The sequence below is a fragment of the Eubalaena glacialis genome, chromosome 13, assembly GCF_028564815.1.
Source record: "Eubalaena glacialis isolate mEubGla1 chromosome 13, mEubGla1.1.hap2.+ XY, whole genome shotgun sequence".
NCBI lineage: Eukaryota > Metazoa > Chordata > Mammalia > Artiodactyla > Balaenidae > Eubalaena > Eubalaena glacialis.
The window spans coordinates 4,394,520-4,407,451 of NC_083728.1; the positions used below are offsets into that span (position 1 = coordinate 4,394,520).

The following is a 12,932-nucleotide window of genomic DNA, read 5'->3' on the forward strand; positions in this document are numbered from 1 at the left end:
CTGGGAGTCAAGCCACAGTCATTGTGTAGGTCAAGACTTCTTAGACCTTGCTTCACTGCCACCTTTGTCCAGCCTGGTGCCTTGTGAGCTGGGCCTCTTGGGAAGGGTGAGGCTGAGTTTGGGTTTCAGAGTTGGTTGGGGAGATCTTAGAAAGACCCCCAAATGGTTTTCCTCTCTGTAGGGGCTTCATGAATAGAGTTCAGTTCTCCTGCCCGCTTGATGGCATTTACCGTGAAGCATCATCCGTCTTTGACCGTGGACACATCTTTCTCTGGAAGTTTCAGATTTCTATCACCAACCGATCTTCATCATCGCTGCTGGTGTCGCTGAACTCCACACGAGTTTGCTTTCTCATTCCTTCCAAACTCCTCTTCCTGAGGGTTTTCGAAGGGGCTGCAGGGATCTCTGTGGGTTGCCCTGGGCTAGACGGAACCACACCATCCTTTAGAGCGATGAATCCAGATCCTTGACATCTCCCACTGTCATTTCCTACAGGAGGGCAGGGGACCAGCACTTCCCCACACCCGTATTGCCCCCCGGAAGGGAAAAATGTCTTGTGTTTCCCTTCCTCTTGGTGTGAACTAGCTGAACCTGGTCCTGAAGCTGGTATTTCAAGATGAGTTTTTCCAGTGGACCCCAGTGGAACTGAACCTGAAAGTCTCTGCCCAGATGAAGGTTTCCCTGGCAAGAGTGATGGGGACACACCCTCTGCTATCGTTTTTCTGTCGGGGGAGCTTTGCGTCAGAGTCTCCCTTGCACCCTGGCTGGGGTCTTGCGGTTCCACACTGTGAATTCCCAGGGTTGTGTGACCTGCTCTCTCCCCCAGAGAAGGACAAAAGGCAGCCGCAGAGGTAGCAAGGTCATGGCAGAGAGAGGTTCCTTTGGACTCAAAGGAAGAAGGGTCTTGAGCATCTGAGAAAATGCGTGGTGTGGGGTCTGTTGAGACTTGGTCCTGGGGGGGCGGCAGGTGAGTCTCAAGCAATCCCACATCCAGACCTTTGCCACGGGCTGGAAGTCTGTCATGAGCCACTGCCACCAAGGAGTCGGATGGCAGAGATAATCCTGACCTCACAGCTGTACTCTGAGGACGACCATCCCCATGCTCACCGGCAGATGGAGAAATCTCCTGCAGCAACGTGCAAAGGAAGATAAATGGAGGGAAAAAAGGTTAATTGGTACCAAAAAACTTGTGGTCAGAAACGTGGTCCTCAACGGGAACAAGGTCTGGAGGTCTTAATGATTCTTTACAGAGCCTGAACTTCGATACGATGTTCTCATCAGTTTTCATTAATAACTAATTGATGCATTAACTCCAGTAAAGTTCCGTGTTGACACACAATAAGCTACTGAGACAGCTCTGTATTTGTATCTGGCCTTGTGAAAACCCAGCCACTCAATTATCCAACCAGTTCTGAGCATCCGATTTTAAATCATCGCTGCTCCTGCAGCGGGTGTGCTACTTTATGGTACCGTGCATTTGAGTTTTTCCAGATTAGCGGTTTTCCAAGGTGTGGTCTGGACTAGCATTTTCATGTTTCTCAACCCAAGGCCCCCCCAGTCTGCCTGGCGTTGATGCCGCATTGCAGTGACCTCTGCAGGGTGATAGGCATCTCTATTCGGGTATGAAATAATAAGGGACTTGGGATTTTTTAATCAACTGTGAGATCATCCCAACAGTTCACAGCCCAAGTCACCGGCTGACTCAGCGCAAAGTTTGGAGGCGTCTGTCTGCCTCACGGGGTTTCTGTGCCAGGAAACCTCTAGGTGGCCCAAGCGAGTTTTGCCACACTGGACACTAACAAGAGAAAAGAGGCATAAATCTAGAAAAGAGATAGGTAGAGACCGCTCAGAAGCACAATTCCCACCTTCGAGGCTGATCTGTCTGTCTCCCTGACAGTTCTTGAACTTGGGTGAGGACAGGAGCTTCCCGAGCTGTGTCTGCTGCCCTCCTTCTCCTCCTCCTCCTTCTCTCCGTTCCCAACACAAAGAGATGACTCTGAGGCAGCGCAAGGTGGTTCCCCTGACAGATTTAGACCTAAAAAGGGGGGAGGCACATGGATATACACCTGCAATTATAAAGTCAGCCAACAGTCATTTCCTAGGAGTTGATCTGTGTCTTCACGACCAGCTCCGACCTCATAACCTCATCTCACACGGTGTATCTGGGAAATGGATTTACCGTGAAACAGTTCACATGGTCAAATAAAACGTCTCCACTTCTGATAAGGAAAGAAATGGCAAAACCAATTCCCAAGGCAGAAAAATCCCTTGATTACAGATATTTTAAAAGATATTTCATGTGGATCTTTTTTTCATCAAAGTCATCTTCCTGGCCACATTGGTTAATTTTGGGTCGGTTTGAAATCTCTGGCCATTCAACTGAGGGTCGAGAGTAGAAATTTTCCTATCACGTAGGATGCCTTAGTCTCCATCAGAGCGCCGACAGCAGGAGGGAGGTTGGTTTTTGTGTTGCTGTTGTCCTGTGGTGGTGTTTGTGATGTGTGGGGGGAGAGGGGTGACAAAGACATGGCCATGACAACAACCCCAAAACAGCGTCTCCCTTTCAGGGGAACAGCTGCCCTTCCCTCGTCCTTCATCCTTACTCTCTCCTCCATTTTGTCATATTGGCCTGGGATACAAGTCAGAAGGACCACAGAGTTTCAGCAAGTAGATCCCATCATGAGAGGAGATGAGAAAAACATTCTAGAAGAGCTGTGTCACCAGAGAAAAGCATTCAACCCACTTTTACATCTGCTTTTAGTTTGATTAACGCTACACACGCACAGTGTTTTTAAAAGTCAAGTATTTCCGTGTATTAAGAGAAACAGCCACACCTGCCCACCCACTCATCTTTTCCCACTTTGTGTTCCTTTTGTATTTGTCTCCTTCTCTCCTAAGAACAAGCGTGTAGCACCCCTTCTGGATTCCCTGTTTCCGGTTTGGAGGCTAGCCTATGACGTCATGAGGGGAGAGGAGGGTTTAGGACGAGCTCCCCCATCCACAACCCTTATCACCCGTACACGTGGGCACACCCCCTCCCCCCTCCTCTCTACAGTCGTATGACTATGATGTCATAATTTTGTTTAGCATATCCAGTGTTTACATCACCACGTTCAGGAACACGGTCTTCACCACCAAGCCACGTAGTGTGCTGTGATGACATTGCCTTTCTTGCCAGCACTGTTTTCCCTGGAGTTAATCATTATTTTGTCTTTTTCTTTTGCTGACTTTTTTGTATGGACTTATTCCTAAAATCATCCTCCCACCTCCTTCCCAGTGGTCTTTTATTTCATTTATTAGGTTCCATCTCATTTCCTTGGAAATCTCTCTCTCACAACTTTCTGACCTGCTCCCATGGACCACTGCTCCCTTGGCCCGATGGGGGCTGAGCCCGTGTGTCACCCCCATCCTGGCAATTTTCTTCACCTCCTCGGTTCCTGGACACCCACGCTTCTTTTTCCTGGGTTTACTCTCTTTGCATTCTTTCTTAATGCAAAACTTCCAGCAGCTTCATGAGAAAGGGTGAAATAAAATTGTTTAGACTTTAATTGGCTACTTGCCTGGGTATAGCTGTCTGAATTAAAATTCATTTTCCTTCAGAATTGAAGATGTGGTTCCACTGAGCTCTAGCTTTTGAGAAGTCTGGAGCCAACATGATTTATGGTTCCCGATACTTTGGAGGAAACCTTTTTGTTTCTCTCTCTCTGGAAACTCCTAAACTCTTTTTATGCCAGTGTTACTATGGTCCTGGGTCTATTTCCATTCATTGTCTGGACACTCAGTGGGCCCTTTCAACCTGAACCACATCTTTCCATTTTAGAAAAATATGTTATTTCTTTGATATATTTTTTTCCTTATGTTTTGTCTTTTCTCTTTTTCTAGAACTGCTCTTCCTAGGTTATTGGACACCTTGATCTAATCCTCTATTTTTCTTATCTTTTCTCTCCTATTTTCTAATTCTTTGTCTTTTTCATTTGGGGGAATTCCTTCAACTTTTTATTTCAACTCAGAGGTGTCTGTGTCTGCTATCATGTCTTTAATTTCCAAGAGCCTACTCATTATTATTATTAATTATTATTATTCCTTCTTTATAGCATCCTGTTACTATTTCATGGCTCCAACATCTTCCCTTCTGTCTCAGGCAAGATTAATAATGATCTGTTGTCATTGTTATTGCTGAAGTTTGCCTCTTCCTATATTGTCTCTCTTTCTTCCAAGTTCCTTTATTTCTGTATGTTTTTCTCTCTCTCTTTCCTACTAAAGGCTTCCCTGAGATACCCGGCAATCTTAACTACCTGCTCATGTTTAGGAAATAGGCACTGAAAAACTGGTTAGAAACACTTTACAAACATAAAATGTCAATCGTGGACCTCCCTGCAGGTTTATCTGGTTGCCCTGTTGATGTGGGAAGACCTGAAGTAATCCCCGTTAGGTCTTCCACACAGGCCGGTCGGCTTCTGCCCAAGGAGTTCTCCGATCTCCTGCCTGGAAAGTGTAAGGCAGGTGCCAGCATCCTGCAGTCAGAATTGGGATTGAGGGGGGGGGCCTCAATGTGCAGTGCCAACCTTTGGTTAAACCCTCTGTTTTCAGTACAGCCCCCTTGCTCCCCAGCATTTTGTAGAGTCTCCAGAGACTAAGCCCAGAGTATTATTTGGGGGTGAGAGCGAGGGACGTGACCAGGCTCTGAGAAGCAGGGGTGGGGTGCAGATCTGGGGGGGGGTTTGAATGCTGCTGATTCTTTCAACCAACGCTCTTGTTTTCAGCCCCACCTGGTGCCATGGATTTCTGAATGTCTAGGGCTTGACCACTGTTAAACAAGGATTAAGTTCACTTGGGTCTGCTAATCAGTGACCACTTAGCCTCTGCATTCCAGCCTCTACAACTGTGGCGCCATTTCTTCTCCGGTCATCTTGTCCCCTTGGGCCTGGGCATTCCAAACACATTCCTTCACTAATGTCTGGGAGGAAAGTGAAGGAAGTGTATGTGCTCTGTCCTCCACCATGAACCCAAAAGAACAGACCTACTTCTTATACCCCCAAGGGTAGGTCACTAGATGATCGAGCACGCTAATCTTGGGCAAATCAACTTTAAAAATCCATCAACGCGACAATTTGGGAAAGGAAGCAATGATTTTTACTTTAATACAAACAACCTTCACTTGAGCACCACGTTACTGAGATCACCTAAAGGTGCAGCACCGGGGTCTTTGGTGTTTCATTCATCCGCTCAACAGACATGTCCTGGGCTCCTTCAAGGAACCGGGTACCATGTTCAACCCTGAGGAATCGGAGGACAAGACCAAGGTGCCCTGGCCCTCAGGAGCCTCTGTTCCGACGGGGAAGAGAAACAGAGACAAGTAAGATAATTGAGGTTGTGATGGGGGTCACGAAGGAAATAAACAGGATGGGGGTACCCCAGAGAGGAATGATACACAGGAGGCTATGACAAAGATGCAATAAACAGGAGAAGGTAGAGTAATAATGAAAGTGATGATAAACAGGGAATATTATAGAGAGCAACAGTCCCTGAAGGGCAGATCACAGAGAGTAACTGGCTTGCTAGTTGAGGAAGGCATCTCTGAGAAGGTGACACCTGAAATGAGACCTTCAGGATAAGAAAGAACCAGCCCTCTAAGGCCATTCCAGACAAAGGAGGAACAGAGGCAGGGGCCCTGCGGTGGGATGGAGCTGGGAGGATTAAGGAATCAGTGGAAGGCCGTGGTGGAAAGATGGTGGGGAGCAGGGGGCAAAATGAAGCTGAGGGAGCCACCAAGGGCTCAGATCTTGTAGGGTGCAGGCAGCCCTGGGAAGGGGTCTAGATTTTATTCTTCATTCATTGTGAAGAAACCAGTGTTTCCAGCAAGAGGTCTACATCTCCTAAAGAGGCACTTGGCTACTATATGGAGACTGAAGAAGGAGAGAGGGGAATAGGATGGGAAAACCAGTTACAAAGTTCCCAAAGTAGTCTAGGGGGCCAGGTGGAGATGACTTGGCTAGGGCAGTGGAAATAGAAATGGAGAAAATGGATGGATTTGAGATCCATTTGCATTCTCACCTATGAAAAATCACCCAAAGACCACAATGATGAAAAACGTTTCTAGAGCCCCAGAGTTTACCAAGCCCAAGCGCCTCGCTCTAAGTGGATTAAGCTGTGCTCCCACAGTGACAAAACCACCAGGCAATTCATTCAATTCAATGAAGAAGTAAAACCAATTAGTACAGAGAAAATAATCAGATTGGCCAAGCATCTTCTCAGCAGGTCGTTTGGGTTTTTAAGCTTAACAAAAAGGCCATGCGCGCCTTTGACCAATAACTTCTGACTCATCCGAGAAAGCAAGGGAAGAAAATACATTGATTTAATTTGCTTGTGACCTAACAGTCTACAGAGAAAAGTGCGTTATCTTTAATCATTGTGAAAAATGCCCAAATAATGTCACAGAAGTGTGTTAAACGAATTGCGATTCTTGAAGAAGGAAAGCATCCTTGCTATTAGATGAATGGCCCTTTTCAAAAAGTCAGTAGGGCTCCAGTCAAGTGTTAAAGCACAGAACGGCATCCTCTTTACGTTTCGGCATCACTCTGTGAATCACCTTGTACATCTTCAGAAATTATAGATTCCACCGTCCTATCGCAACCTTTGCGAATTCGACCGCTCTTACGCAATTACCAGAATCTTACTACAGAAACCACCTCTCATCACAGGTCTGTGTGCTGTTCTGCCCCCACCCCGATTAAAGGCTGCGTTTTTAATAATTTCCCTCAGAAATATTTGCCAAACCACGTGGAGAGAGGAAGAGACTGCTTAGTATTGCAGCAAATTTAAATTTAGCCATCTTGAAAAGGCGATAGGAAACTGTAAAATAATTAGAAGGAAAATGGAGTGAAGAAACAACACGATGAAACTTACAGCTTAACTGGTGACATCTTTAATGTCAAGCCTCCTGCAGGCTGTCTCATTGCGAGGTCTTGTTAAAATGTTAATAGACATATTACTCAAATATCATTAACTGAAAATGTAAGTAATTTGATGCCTTTTCATCAGTTGCCCCAATATACCCCAAACCTCCATGAATTTGGAGTCCAAAGATGCTGAATTATAAGGAAGGGGTAAAAATGAGTCTATCACGTTGGCCTCATTAAGTAAGCTATAAGCATCAACATGATCCCAGGGGTAATCTCCCAGACTACTAATTTATCTGAGATGAAATTGTTTACAAGCATCCCTGCCATCGAAGGATGCAAAATGTGCTAGCAATTAAAATTTGCAATTACTTAAGGAAAGCGGGGCAGGACTCTAAGAGGAATCACTATGTGGGCAGTTATTTGCTCATATTCCAAATACTAGTTGAGCCCCTTTGAGTCCATATTTTTTGAGCCCATTTATGAGCCCATATGATTAAGCCTAAATATTTATTGAGCACTGACCACAGTCAACGCTCTGTGCCAGGAACTGTGCTGAACACAGGCAATTTATTCAGTGACGGAGGCAGATACCCTCATGGAAATGACAGTCTAATGGGGGGAGAAATTCAGCCAGCAAATAATTACACCCAAAAAAAAAAAAATCACTTACAAATAACAAATGCTGGAGGGGGTGTGGAGAAAAGGGAACCCTCCTACACTGTTAGTGGGAATGTAAATTGGTGCAGCCACTATGGAGAACAATATGGAGGTTCCTCAGAAAACTAAAAATAGAGCTACCATGTGACCCAGCAATCCCACTCCTGGGCATATATCCAGACAAAACTCTAATTCAGAAAGATACGTGCACCCCTATGTTCACAGCAGCACTATTCACAATAGCCAAGGCATGGAAACAACCTAAATGTCCATCAACAGACGAATGGATAAAAATGATGTGGTACACATGCACAATGGAATACTACTCAGCCATAAAAAAGAATGAAATAATGCCTTTTGCAGCAATATGGATGGACCTAGAGACTATCATACTAAGTGAAGTAAGTCAGACAAAGACAAACATCATATATCACTTATATGTGGAATCTAAAATATGACAAATGAACTTGTCTACAAAACAGAAACAGACTCACAGACATAGAGGACAGACTTGTGGTTGCCAAAGGGAAGGGAGGGTTGGAGGAGGGATGAACTGGGAGTTTGGGGTTAGCAGATGCAAACTATTATATATAGGATGGATAAACAACAAGGTCCTACTGTATCACATGGGGAACTATATTCAATATCCTGTAATAAACCATAATGGAAAAGAATATGAAAAAAATAAAAGTCCAATCGGAAAAAAAATCACCAAGCATATGTAGCAAATGCTAGGAAGGAAAAAGCAGAGGGTGCAATGAGATGGTACAATGGGGCCCTGACCCCACCTGTACCCATGGAAATGAGTAAAACCATGCATACTGTAAAACCGTTCCCACATGCCACCTGTTTGGGGCTGGTTTTCTCTCTACTGAGTCTGAATCATTCATTTGAGTAATTATTCAACCAATATTTTTTAAGGCTCTGTGGCACACCAGATATCGGACTAAAATTTTTTGCAAGTAAATTCATTTGTTTCTGCAATCCTATTGCAATTTTTGTTTATAAGGCCTCTGAAGAAGAAAAAAAATACGGCTGAAAATGATGGAGGGAAGAAGCTTTATTCTTCTCAGGCAGGGGCTGGGGACATTCATTCCAATCAGAAAACATTTAGAAGTGGGCGGACTGTAGGAGGTGGGGAGCAGCCACCCACTTGAGTCCCACGGGCAGAGAGGGACTTGAGAGAGAGCCTGGAAAATATATTTATCGAGTACAGCCTCGGGTGTTTCTGTGCTACCCTAATGCAGTCTTCGGAAAGTTCGCCTCTAAGTAATCACAAATGAATCTTTTATTTCAGAAACCACTTTCCTTCGTGGTTCTCATCTCTTTTCTATTCCTTTGATGAAAGGCAATCAGGACAAGAACTCTTCCCGCACAGAAATTCTTCACCTAAACTATGTTTAGTGCAAAGTGGTGTTTAAAATCTTGCTTTAAGTTAAAAGTTGTATCCCGTCCAGACAGCAAGAGAGTGACTTTAAAACACAGAGTGAAAATAGGATGACGAAATCACGTCAGGAAAAGACATGATCAAAGAAATGCCATTTGAAACGTTAAATGCCAAGACAGAACGCAGCAGCCCATCTAGTCTATGTATCGTTGTTTTAAAAGTTTCCTATGGCTAAATGAAAATTGTCTATGAGGGTCCCTTCCTGGGTACCTAATTGATACACTCACAAAAGCTTCTCATCTTGCCCCGAGATTTACACCTTGGAAGGAAGGAGAAATTACTCTGTTTCAGCAATTCCGGAGCTCTGTGACTTAACTAATAGCTTTAGGGAAAGAATTAATACTTCTCTATTAATTCTAATGAGAAAAGATGTAGGAAAGTCATTTGCTCCTGTCAGAGAAGGAGAGAGAAGGCAAAGGGGGAGAAAAGCCCCAGAGAGACCCCCTCCCCAGCCTTCCTGATTCTTCCTGATGCTCAGGAACATTTTGAGGAGAACTCTTGTGAGAACAGAAGGGGAGAAGGGTAATCACCCGAGGCCCTAAATCACAAAAAGAAACCACTGCAGAAAACCCGAGGGAACAAAGGCAATGTCTCCCTTTCTTCCAGGGACTTATTCAAGCCTCTTCATCCAGTATTTAGAAATTGTACCTTTTACGTGTGTGTAATTAGGTAAAGCTTTTACTTGAGAAACCACCTGGAATCACGGCCGTGTCTACACTTCTGTTCCGGAGATGAAAGGAAAGTGTTTTGATCACTTTCTCCACTCAGATATTTTCTCCCAATTCGGTGAATGGGGCTGGTTTGAAATATTTCCGTGACTTTAAAGCTTGGTTGTGTACAGAATTCAACAATATTCCTTCAGAAAGCGAGACAGAGGCCTACAGGATAGAGAGAAATAATGAAAGTGGCTCAGGAACACTCTTGGAAAAGTTGATCTCAACATCTACCGAAGAAAATGGGATTTGTGGGTCTGTTTGAGCCAGTGGTTTTCAGCCGGAGGTGATGTCCGGGGACTTTCCTGGACGTGCGGTACACAGGATGGACCCAGCTGTGAAGGTCAATAAGGCCACGGCTGGGAAACCCTGGTTGAAACCAAGAATCACAAACTCAAAAGCTACAGGGCCAGACCAATAACAGAAACAAGGGCTTCCGCCTGGGATGAGGGCTGTGGATGGAGAGGGAGGACAGGTCCAGCCTCCAAGGGCAAGGCTGCCCCTCAGCTCCCACCCACCAAGACCACCGAGGACCAAGCATCCAGTTTGCCAGAACTATCCATTTTCCAAGAGAAACCAGAAATCTGAGTTCCATGATTCCAGTTTAAACACTGATAATGAATTAATTTTCAAACAACAGCGCCGTGCTAACCAACGTATCCGTGGCCTGAGTGCTGCCAAGAGAGGCCAGCGTGAGACCCTTCGTCCGTGAAGAGGTTCAAGGGCGCCCACGATGAAGGCAAGGCTTTAGTCTCCGCGCAGCCTCTGCTCTTTTGCAGAAGCAGAGTTTCTTTTCAAAAATACTGTTAAAAAGATATTTATGGGAGAGTAACCCTGTTTTTGAAAAGTAATTTAGTAGTATCTTATAAAATGAAATTTATAATTATATAACGCGCATTGATCCAGCAACTGCTCTTTGCGAAATGGGGCAAGAATATTTACTGCAGCAATAGCTGTGGTAGGAAAACCAATAGAACCAACAGGAACATCCATCAATACAGGAAGAGTTGAATAAATAAATTATGGTACAGCTATACTGTGGGATTTTGTGCCATTATTAAAATGATCTATCTATCAATCTGTAATATATGCCTAGAGTTATATACAAGATATATTAAGAAGAAAAGAGTTGTAGATGACTATGTATGGTATGATCTATCTGTGTAAACAACAAAATAAAGTGTCCATCATGTACGTGATGGCACACCAGCCCAACTCTGGCAACCTCGGGGGGCCATGAGGCTGGGGATTGTCAAGCTTTCCTTGCATATGTCAATGTTGCTTTTTTTGTTGCAACAAGTATGGGATTGCTTTATTCGTTTGAAGGAAAAATCAGAGGCAAATAATGACATTGGCTCTAAAATTCAGACCGAAAGTCATGAAGAAAAGCCCCAGAGTGTGCAAGGCAAGTCATTTCAATCAGAACACACATCTGACAGAGGGAGATGGACCCTCACACCCTCATAACAAGAGTTCAGTTTCTCAGGCAGAGAAAAGGTTGAGAGACTCAAAAGGAAAAGAAAAATATATTTTCCCATCTCTAACCAAATCTGAAGTATTTCTGTTCTAGCCTCATTTTTTGTGTGAAATTTTGCCTCTTCCGAGTAATCATTTTCCAATCTCTTTTTTCCAGAAACCACTTTTCTCTACAATTTAAATTTCTCTTATCTTTCTCTGATGAAAGGCAATCAGTTTGAGAACACTTCACTTACCGTTTTCTCCAAAAAAATATATTTAGTGGGAAAGTATGCTTAAAATCTTTTGATAAGTTGAAACTTGAATCATCCTCAGACAATAAGAGAATGCCTTAAAATAAAGAGAGGACACATTGTGGGGAAGAGAGAAAATGAAATGAAGAACAAAAAAAAAAAAAAAAAAGAAAGAAAGAAAGAAAAAAGAAAAACCCAGCTAATATTATTTGAATTATTTAGTGCCAAAATTGAATCAAGAGAACCTACTTTAAGGGATCATTACTTTCAAACTTTCTTAACTCTAAATGAAAATTGTAACAGAAAAAAAGTTCAGGCTTTGGAATATAATTGATGTGTTTAGGCAATTGCCTCATCATTTCTTAAGATTTACACCCTGAGAAGGAGGTGTTATCCCTGTTTCAGCAATTCTGTAAGCAATATTACTTAACTAATGGCTTTAGGAAAAGAATATCTCCCCATTAAATCTGACAGGAAAAATAATGGTACGGAGCCATTAGCTCTAGTCAGAGGCGGAGAGGGAGCTGGTGGGTGAGGGAACCCTGGAGTTCAGGCTGCCATTTTGTTTCTCTGAGGAAAACGTCTGGCGGTGATGTGTGACAAAGAGAGCAGGGCACAAGTGACATGCAGTAAACCTCCCCAGCCCCACCTCTCCCAGTTCACTCAACTAACAGAAGTTGAAAGGGTGAAAAAAAAAAAAAAACACAACAATTCACAGCTACTTAATTTCAGAGAATTACATCACCATCCTCCCATAATATTGAACTATTCTACCTTTTCAACAGGATTAGGTAAACCTTTTATCTCAGGAAGTACCTGTCAGAGAAGTTCTCTTTACCTTTCTATTTTTTCAATGAAAGACAGCTGCTTTGATAACGTCTGCCTCAGAGGAATTTTTCCTAAACTATGTTAATGAAAAAAAAATCCAGTTGAAATATTTCAGTCCCTTAAAAGCTTAGGTATGGACAGAAAATTCAGAAGAAGAGATTCCGGTGAGAAAGAAAGTAAATGAGACCAGGAGAAAGCATAGAAGTGTCTCCTTCACCCTGGAATTAAATATGGGTTTATTGTTAATGATTTAAGAAGCTCAATTTTGCCTCGCTGAGGTAGTACACACGTAGCTGAAGAGAAGAAAATTAGGACATAATTATATAAGGATTGGTATTGTGGTAAATGCCACAAAGGAGATGGGTTATGAATCATACCACAAGGACATCTAATCTGGCTTGAGAGGAAATGACCAGCCTGAGGAATCATGAAAATGTCACCTCACAAAACCGTCCAAGGATTGCACTGAATCTGCAGATTGCCTTGGGTAGTATAGTCATTTTAACAATATTACTTCTTCCGATCCAAGAACACAGTGTATCTTTCCATCTGTTTGTGTTGTCTTCAATTTCTTTCTTCAGTGTCTCATAGTGTTCGGAGTACAGGTCTTTTTGCCTCCTTAGGTAGGTTTATTCCTAGGTATTTTATTCTTTCTGATGAGATGGTAAATGGGATT

General features: G+C 43.4%; 1 protein-coding gene across 1 annotated transcript in view; it reads right to left on the reverse strand.

Moving 5' to 3' along the window:
• Positions 1-280: 280 nt before the first annotated feature.
• ZNF831 (zinc finger protein 831) overlaps positions 281-12,932 on the reverse strand; it is an 81,103-nt gene continuing 68,451 nt past the window's right edge. Inside the window, exons 5-6 of the mRNA XM_061209661.1 lie at positions 1,866-2,020; positions 281-1,126 (exon numbers count right to left, since the gene is read on the reverse strand). Coding sequence (XP_061065644.1) covers positions 281-1,126; positions 1,866-2,020 — 1,001 coding nt within the window. The remainder of the gene's footprint in view (positions 1,127-1,865; positions 2,021-12,932) is intronic.